This window comes from Pterocles gutturalis, unplaced genomic scaffold (assembly GCF_000699245.1).
Source record: "Pterocles gutturalis isolate BGI_N339 unplaced genomic scaffold, ASM69924v1 scaffold9454, whole genome shotgun sequence".
Taxonomy (NCBI): domain Eukaryota; kingdom Metazoa; phylum Chordata; class Aves; order Pterocliformes; family Pteroclidae; genus Pterocles; species Pterocles gutturalis.
In genome coordinates, this window is record NW_010135691.1 from 9,794 (window position 1) to 19,225 (window position 9,432).

Sequence of the window (9,432 nt, forward strand, 5' to 3'; positions counted from 1 at the left end):
CCCCCCCCCCCCCCGCCCCGGCCCCTTTAAAATATAGAAGTGAGTAGTTTGATGATTTTTTTCTCTTTAGAGAGAGAGCAAAAAAGAGAAAGCACTTAAGACCAGAACCAAAAAGTTCAGCTCCACCACGAATAAACTCTCATTCTTCCTAAAAAGCAGCCTGGTGACTAGAAAAGAAATAAAGGATTTTTATGGAGAGGATGAGAGCAGCATTAATAGGTTCACATTAGTTGAGCTGAGGGGTGTTTTTCAGCCGAAGCAGGTTTGACCCTGTAGTTCGTTACCTTTCAGAAACCTCTGGATGGGGCTGTGCAGGCACTGAAGGAGTATCTCCAGACATCCCTGCTGTTTGCAGTGTTGGCTGTTGCTGCTGTCCTCCAGTTTGCCCATTTTGGACTGTTGCAGCCTGAGTGGGCAGGGAGGCAGAAGTGGTATTGTTCATGCTGCTAAATGGCGGAAATGAAGAAGGCTTGCTTGTTGGTATCCCACTGCCTGTACTGGCAGAAGAGGATGAGGCGGCAGTGGTAGTCAGCGTTGAGTTAGCTGTAGTAGCTGCAGAAGACATGGCACTGTTTGATGTCGCTGTCATGGTACTACTGGTGGGAGCTGCAGGAGCAGAGGATGGAGTGTTGGGATTTCCAGCATTAGCTGTCACTGGGGGCAGAGTAGAGGCCGGCTGGCTGGAGGGAGGGACCAGATTTGTTTGGGAAAGTAAAGAATTGTCCAAAGGCTGAGAAGCAAGATAAGGACCTGAAACCAGAAAAAAAGCACAAGTTGTATATTGCAGCTGTTTTTAGCATACTTCATCTATGTAAGCCTTGGTTTCAAAAGAACAAGGGAGTAAACCCTTAGCATACATTTTACCTCTCAAATTAAAATACCTGTATTAAATTTTAAAATTCCAGTATTCTCATAAGACACTTTCAGAAATATCTAGAAATCTATTTTTAAAATTTTTTTTTCAGCCACACTGAATTGCTAAAAATCACTGCTTCAGAATTTAAGTCACCAGTACAAAAAGACAACCGAAGGCCCCGTCAAGTAGCAACACTGCTGTTCCCTAAAGATCCTGCCAGATGATAAGATGCCATGTTAGCACATATCTAAACACATGGGGGTTTTGAATTTTTTTTCCACCCAAGCTTAAAACCAGAAAACTGCAACAAACAATAAGACTCAATAAATGAATGCAGTGATTTCTTCTCCTCCACTGGAATGGAGCAAGTGGTAATTGGATGAAATAAGAAACACTAAAAAAAATTTCATACCCAGCTCATATCTGCAAACTTGGGCATACAGTTTGAGTTTGGAAAATGCTTCATTGGTGGCATTAGCTGTCTGTGAGAACCATTCTGTGACCAACTTCTCTGAAAGTTTCTTTGAAGCAGTAGGCCCAACTCTCATGATCCCATCAGGCAATAACTTACAGATAGGTCTGTGCTGACCAAGCCTGCATGACTGCAAAGAAGGAAAAACAGAAGATGCACGATAAGGAACTTGTAAGCCTTGAAAACTGTTAAATATCACACAAAGGAGCATAACTCATAGCTTAGTTACGATATTCCAAAGTAACATTTAATTCTAGAATACTACACCAGTATTAAATATTTACTAGTGATTTTATGGTTTATTTTCAGGTTTTTCTAAATGCAAGAAAAACAAGCTGATACATCAGCTACTCTAATCTTAATCACAATCCAGTAATACATGCATTCAATTAATTAATTAAATGTAGCTAAAACAGTCCAAGTGGTAATACAGAGTTTCACCACTGAGTGGCGTTTATCAGATGAAGACTCTCAAACAGCTATTACTAAGAGGAATGGTGAGCGGCAGGAACAACCCTTATCTTCCAAGCGCCCGTTCCTAAAATCCTTTCTCGCAGCTTTTCGAGACACCATTCTGTGCAAGCGTTTATATCATCCGAGACAAACCTGATAAGCAGTTACGAGTATGTATTAGGAACAGTCTTTCAAAAATCCATTTCACTGCTCACTGCCATAAATAACGTACCTCGTATATTGCAGTCAGATCCCTAAAGAAGCTTTTTGCTCCATTCAGCAGAGCTTCATTCTCGGGGCACACCACAACATAAGCAACATCTCTTTGAGATCCATAAGGTTCCAACATCAGCCTCTCCCAGTACGGCAAAGCAAATGGAGACAGCACCAGAAAATCGTAATCGTATCCCAACAAAAATGTTGGGATTGGCAGTGGTTCTGGGGACTCATCAGTTCCTGGAAAAGAAAGACACATTTTCCAATATATTAAGCAGAAAGCTTAAAATTAACACCTGGCTTCTAGGAAACACGAACAGAAATACCACTAGCATTCCCAGCATCTAACAGGAAGTAGCACTGATTATAAACGGAACAGTTCTCATTTTAACAGATACAAATGAAAAACCTGCACATATGATCCAACCCTCTGCAAAAAAGCATCAGCTAATTATTCTTATTTGAAATCTCTCAGGGCCTCATGAAGGAAGTTCCGCGATTGTTTAGTATTTCTGTCACTATATTGACAATCAGAAACAGATCTCAACTGTCCAGAAAGTCTTCCCCACAGAGTGATCACAAAGAGGGGGAGGAAATGCAAATAGTCTAAGCAGATATGTAAAGGACCCACAGAAGGAAAAAATTTTAAAAACATTCATTTACATGTACCCTAAATGTATAATTACCATGTTCTAAATATAGCCACAAAAGACCTGCTGGTGAAAGGTCACTCCTCTACATAGTGGTAAATCAATCTCATATGCTAATGAAGTCAGCTGAAATCTTGAGTGCACAAAATTTACCTTGTATCTGTAGATGTACATCATATGTTGGCCACTCAAAATATTTATCACAGACAACACACGGGATAACCTCAGATCTTCAACATAGTTCTGAAACTACTGAGCAATAAATTACACTTTTTCAAGCATTTCAAACCTAGTATATTTTAATTACTCTAAAAGTAGTGAAGTGGGGTAATTCTTTTGAGTAAAAAAAAAAACAGAGCAATTACTGGTTTTAATAACATTATATCCGTTCTTGCAGCTCAAATCCTCACTTGGAGGAGTGGCAGGTGTACATAAACAGTGGAATTGAAGCTGTTAATTTTAAACAGAAATATCTTTAATTCATTTACTGTTTTAACAAGTAAGCATTTTCTGTTTTTCTAAGAGAAGGATTCTCCCCTGTCTAATAGCTCGTGTTAGTGTAAAGAAAGGTCAAATGCTGTTCAGAATTCCAACAGGCCGAACAGCATCCAGACCCTGAGGTCTGGTGGCCGGATCAAGCAGAGATGAACAGACAGGAGCCTACGTCGCAGTTTACCGTAAGAGCCTCTGCCAGCCATTTTGTGAAACTGCTGCCACGTGAGGGGGCCTTGCACACCCCAAGACCGGACCGTTCGCTTTTTCTGAATTGCATCCTGAAGAACTGGCTGGAGCGAGAGGAGCATACGAAGGATGTCCTGGGAACACTGCATGCTCACATCCACAACTGAAAAGACAAAAAAAAAATTGTCAAGGCCGACTGCAACAACCCAGAATCCCAAACCGCCTTCATGTTAAACAACGTCACCCTCTTCTGAAATGTACATGTGGGCCACCCAAAGGCCACGATATAAAAAGTTAGGCACATGGGTTTAGAGTTCTCCCTCTTCCCCTCTCAGCCACTTAGAGAAACCACAGATGGATTATTTTTTTAATATATTTTTTCTGTAGAGTTTTTTCCCCTTGAAAGCCTTACTATGTTATGATTTAAACTGAGGGAAAACAACACAAAAATTTAAAAATACAAACAAGTTGTACAGCCATTAAACTACAGGGTTCTCCCTCCAAATAAAGGAGCGTTAGGCAGACTGCCACCCAGTGCTCGCTTCACAGAAGTCAAGGGAAGCCTCAGATGGTAGCCGCCACCATGCCATTTAATGCAGTGTTTAAGAATAAAAAGCTGACACAAAATTTGGTATGGCTATAATTTCATAGCCTTCTGCTTACAACTATCTTTACATCTTTTTATCCTAAATACCAAGGTCACAGTAACACTGAGTCTTCTCCTGGGTTCCTGAAAACATTGATTTATCTCTAGCCTACACCCATCCACAGAAACCGAGCTGTGTTTTACTGCTAGTCCTCCTCATCCTCATTAACAACTATGAATCGCAGCTGACTGCTATCGAAGTTTCATATTTCTCTGTTCACCCTGCTAGAGCTGCTGCTTGAGAAGACTATTCTTGAGAAGTATGCAAATACAGTAAAAGTCATTCCATGAGACAGTATCTCATTAGTCAGGCCCTAGAAGAATCCAGGGATCTCCAGCAGATCCAACACACAGTGAAGGCTACAATAACGCTTTATGTGCCACACATGTCATTAAACTACTGCCCCCCCTTAAAGAAGGTGGGGGAAGCCAAGTGAATCATAAATCTTGTTTAACTCTACCACAGTAGCCTTGACAATAGTCACCATTTGAACCACCTACACTTCCTCTGTACACTCATTCCACAGAGCCTCTGTGGATGCAGTCACCCAAAGCTGCTTTAAAAGAATAAGCCCAGTGAAGTGTTACGGACAGTGACTTCAAATTTCTGTTGGGAATTAACAACTGATGGTAGCCAAGGCTCACACTCTGCTTGGTGTATGGTACCAGCACAGAGCGTGAAAGGAATGGTTATTCTGAACACTCTTAAAATAGAAGTTCATGCAAGCATGCAGGTGGAAAAGCAGTCTTAAGCATCCCATAGGCAAGGGAAAAGCACAAAGAACAAACCCTTAAAAAAAATTCATAGGTGGACAAGTAGAAAACAAGCTGTTTTCAATATTTACCATTTCTTTTCGACCAGTGGTGCAAGCAAGTAGTTTTCACAAGTGCTTCATCAACTTTCCCTCCTGACATATTGTCCATGAACTGCCGTCCATGTTCCAAGGCTAAGTAGCAGTCATTGCAACAATCCCTTTCTTCTACACGTACCAGGTTGCTAACTGCACCTACTTTGGGAATGGAATCTTGATCTGCTGCTCCAAACGGTGAGAACAAGTTGGTGCACTGATCCTGCAGCAACAATATTAACTCATCAGGCAGTTTCTCAGGTTCTTTCAGTCCTCCACTGCCATGTTCAACGGAAGTAGCTCTGAGAGCTTCAAAGCGTTTTTCTGCTTCTTTGCCACACTCCGTATTACGTCCTAGAATATCCAATTCATCTTCAAGAAACAGTCCAGAACTGTTGCCAAATTTCCTATTCATAACAGCACTGAAACCACAGGTACACCTATACTGGGCCTCTTGTGTTGGATCAGGAATGTAAACTCCAACATCAGCACCTTTGATGTTCATATTGCAAACACATATGCAGCAGCTGTCAAAGTTACAGTCTTTGAAGAGATTCATGACGGACTCTGAGAGGATGAGATTCACATACAGACTGTGTGCCTCTGGAATGGAAGGCACAGTTGCAGGTTCAACAGAATTCAGCGGTCTACATGTCGACGGTGTGGAAGCTGGCGAGTATAAATCAGAGTTCTCATACTTGACTGAACCCTGTGCACTCGCAGGTCCACCAGCTCCACGAGGTGTTCGAGGAGTCCTTGGTGTTCTGGGAGTTGGGAAACGAGGGGTGGAAGGAGAAGGGAGAATTCCAGCTCCACTGTTACTGGGAGGTGCGCTACTTGGTGGCATCCCAAACGGAGTATGAGTTTGTGGCGTGTACGCAGGGCCGTACTCTTGATCCATAGTGCTTCCATCACTAAGAGCAGTCACAAGAAGGAGGAAATACTTTAAGTACACAACATACTGGTTTTGAAGTTTAAGCCTCAAATTTCTAAAGAGGGACCTTCCTAATTAATATTTGCTTTTTTAAACTAGTCTTTCATAATCCACAGCAAGATTTTCATTCCCTAAGGAACTTCAAGAGCATTTGTCCTAAATGACTTTGCAGGACTCTCACTGACAGCACTGTTAAAAGAATCTGTCCCCACCTCCTTTTGTCTTTTCCTTTGCACAAAGCTTCCAGGAAACAAGTGTGGTCAGAATAAATTATAAATTGTATGGTTGTATGGAGTCTAAAGGACACCTTTTTTGTTCATGTTTTATTTACACATTGTATTGACACACACTAAGAAAATATACCAGCTCTCAACAGCAGATTCAGCTGGATCCACGAGGAGAGTATCACCTGGAAATGTTTAACAGTTTATTTCCTAAGCAGCTGAGTATCTCCAAAGACCTATAAGGCTAATGAGACCTGGAAACATATTGCTTATGAATAACCCTAACAGAAGCAACGTCAGTGTTTACTCCAAGATTTAATATTCACGTAATTTTATCAATAAATAGATTAGGCAACAAGGAAGCTATATATTTATATCAGCTACTAATGCAGAAGAGAAAGAACAATAAATATTTTCTTCAAGAACTGCCAGCAAGACCATCACTACCAAACACAGATTACAGAAATACCGACTGCAGTAGTGCTGTTACCAGGCAATGCCACACTGGGCATAGCTTCCAATCAAAGGAAGTGTTTTCCTAGTCCCAGAACAGCCCAGATTACTGCTATTTAAGAAAATATTTTAAGAAACAGAAGCACCACCTACCAAGCCCTTACAGTACCTACAACACCACTGCAAAAACAAGTCCCAAGTTTACATTTATCTTGATTGTTACCATCTTCATTACTTATTAAAACTGGACTTGCACTATTAAGCTTCCCCAACAAACCTTTAAATTGGAAAATGAATAAAATGTATGCACAGTTAAAAAGCTATTTGAGAAGACAGTCTCCTACTCTAAGCTTTAATTGTAAGGAGTTTTTTAAAAGGCTGTCAGTTGTATAAACACAGTGTGTCTTTACAAATACTTCTCATTACAGGTGTACAAAAAAAAATTTAGGATTACTTCCTGTAGTGTGAATAACTGACCACCTTACAGAGCTGAAATATTTGTGGCACAGGTCATACCCATCTTTGATGAATGGCATGGCAGGTCCTGGAGGAAGTAAATCCAACTTTCCCACAGTCCAACTCTGGCGATAAATGCATTCTTCTGGCAGTTTGATGGGAGGAAGACACTGGCTGGGAAGCGTCTTCAGCGGTGCAAACATGGAACATCCCACTAAAGCTTGACAATTCTCAGGTTTATAAACATAAGAATAATCCTAGAAGTTAGATATGATAAAGCATCAGCATATAAATTCGATCACTTCAGCAATTAAAATGCTTCTCAAAAAAATGAGGACTAAGTTCAAGCACTGGTTCTTTAATATTTAATCCTGATATAGCCACAAAAGAGAAGGTTAGATTTATACACACATCATTCACACCCATGGTTCTCCAAAAATATGCCAACACAAAACAATGAACTACAGTTACTGAAATGCATTCCCTGGGCTTCCTAACGGCTAACTATGTATTACTTTTTCTTGAAACTTAAGTAGTAAAATACTACATGCTACTTACTAGAATGTGCATTACCTACCCCAGTATAATGCAGGACACGAGTTACAAATTGTACTTCGTTTCCCACAGTTCCTATTCAATATTAAGTAATAAACTGAACAATAACCGTTAGAAACATGTATGAAGACTACCAGCACTACTCACCTTTATTTCAGCAGGTTTGGGGCTGCAGAAACCCTCATCTACTTCAATTCTGAACTGAGCTCCCACACTAGAGCTATTCCCTTCAAGTACTGTTCCTCCAAGTGTAGTGTCCATGCTGCCATATTCCTTATTATTCATGTTCATTGGAGAAAATCCCATAATATGTTGTTCCAATGAAGGTGGAGTTGGATACATTTTGTGGAGATCTGCAGTGCCTAATTTCAGATTAGAAGTAGGCTTTAGAGCATGAAAACATTTTGAAGTATTTCCTTTGACTTAAAATTTCAGTAGGGCAAATGAAGCGTATGTTTCCCAATTTCCACAATGTCTAGGCAAACAAATGTTTACAGCTAGTATTCCATGTAGAAAAAAAAGCCAAATAAAGCTTACTTATGCATGACAGTGGGTCTAGATTTCCTGCTTTTGCTTCTTTGCAGTTGGATTTGTCATCAGCACCATTCACTGTTCTTTTAGATCCAGGCTAAGAAAGAAAATAACTATTGTAATAAAATCACTTCAGACATGAACACATGTTCGTATTTCCTGCTAACAGGAAATGCCATGTGCAGTGGACACACAAAGCTGTGACTTCGTACAATATTTAGAAAAATTAAAATAAATCAGAAGCCCAATGCTAGTAGTTGGGGTTACATTTGTCCTCCCTTAATATTTGTAACTCAGAGAATGCTTTCCCATCAAATCATGATGCTATTAAAATGAAAGACCAGTTATAAAATAACTCAGCCTGTTAGCAGACATATTAAAAAAAGCTAAACAGGGCTGCCCACAATCTATAAGAAAAAAACATACACGCTCCCAAAGCCATGCTAACATTACTGATGTTACCACATGAGCAGGAATAGAAAAGATAGAGAAACACAAATCCTGGAACAAGAGGTAGAGGGAAGAAAAGCTGTTGAAATTAGAAGAAAAAGAGATGTATTTTACAATGCTTAGATAGTACTAAAGTCTATAGAAAATAAGAGTCTTCATGTTTAAGAGCAAATACACTTAGAATGATGACCTTTGATGACCATTAAGATCCTTCAGCCCTCACTAGGCTACAGCTCCCATTAAAGTTGATGGGCGTTTTGTCTGGGTAAGGGGATTTAGGATTAAGCATGAGGCAAAGTACAGTTCAGAAAAGACAACCGATTATCAACAGTACTGAAACAGAACCTAGAAAGAGAACGGATTCAGAGCCACCAGACACTGCAAGAGAAACTGTTCAGCGATAATAGCTGCTTCATTGCAGCAGCCTATTTGGCACAATGTCCACATGGTCAAATGAGTCTTCTCTTTCACAAATTTTTGTTCTGTTTCAGTATTACCTTACTAACTAGTTAAACAGAAAAGTACCACTGTCATATCTGTAAAATTATAACTAAAGGTATATTCAAGAAGCATACACCGTCTGGATAGTAGGGATAAGATCAAAAGCTTGTTTGTATCACAAATATGATAAGTCAAGCAGAACAGTTCATCTGCTATAGAGGAGCCACAGCACTTGCTTATATGCATTTTTTGCAACCTCTCCTACAAATGCCCCCCCACAAAAAAACCCCAAAACAAACAAACAAAAAAAACCAGCCCAAAACCACAAAAAGACATACTTGTTCCTTGCAGATTTTTGTCTAGCAGCTGCCATTACTTTTGCACATCACTTACTGTTAGCTCATCTTCATCGGAATTGAAGAGATTGTCAAGGTCAGTATAAGAGACCACTAAGTCTGTTTCATGGAACAGGCTAGTTGATGCAGTGCGAGCATGAGCAGCAATACGTTGGGCATCTATAAAGAAAAACAATTTAAAAAAAAGACATCTTAAGAACTATTTGGGGG

General features: G+C 40.0%; 1 protein-coding gene across 1 annotated transcript in view; it reads right to left on the reverse strand.

Annotated features, from left to right (window-relative positions):
- Window positions 1–9,409, reverse strand: part of MED13 (mediator complex subunit 13) — a gene marked incomplete at its 5' end in the record, with an annotated part of 15,873 nt that extends 6,464 nt beyond the window's left edge. The window contains 9 exons of the mRNA XM_010081991.1: window positions 285–750; window positions 1,269–1,458; window positions 2,014–2,237; window positions 3,324–3,491; window positions 4,820–5,736; window positions 6,950–7,146; window positions 7,592–7,806; window positions 7,982–8,072; window positions 9,260–9,409. Coding sequence (XP_010080293.1) covers window positions 285–750; window positions 1,269–1,458; window positions 2,014–2,237; window positions 3,324–3,491; window positions 4,820–5,736; window positions 6,950–7,146; window positions 7,592–7,806; window positions 7,982–8,072; window positions 9,260–9,409 — 2,618 coding nt within the window. The remainder of the gene's footprint in view (window positions 1–284; window positions 751–1,268; window positions 1,459–2,013; window positions 2,238–3,323; window positions 3,492–4,819; window positions 5,737–6,949; window positions 7,147–7,591; window positions 7,807–7,981; window positions 8,073–9,259) is intronic.
- Window positions 9,410–9,432: the final 23 nt, after the last annotated feature.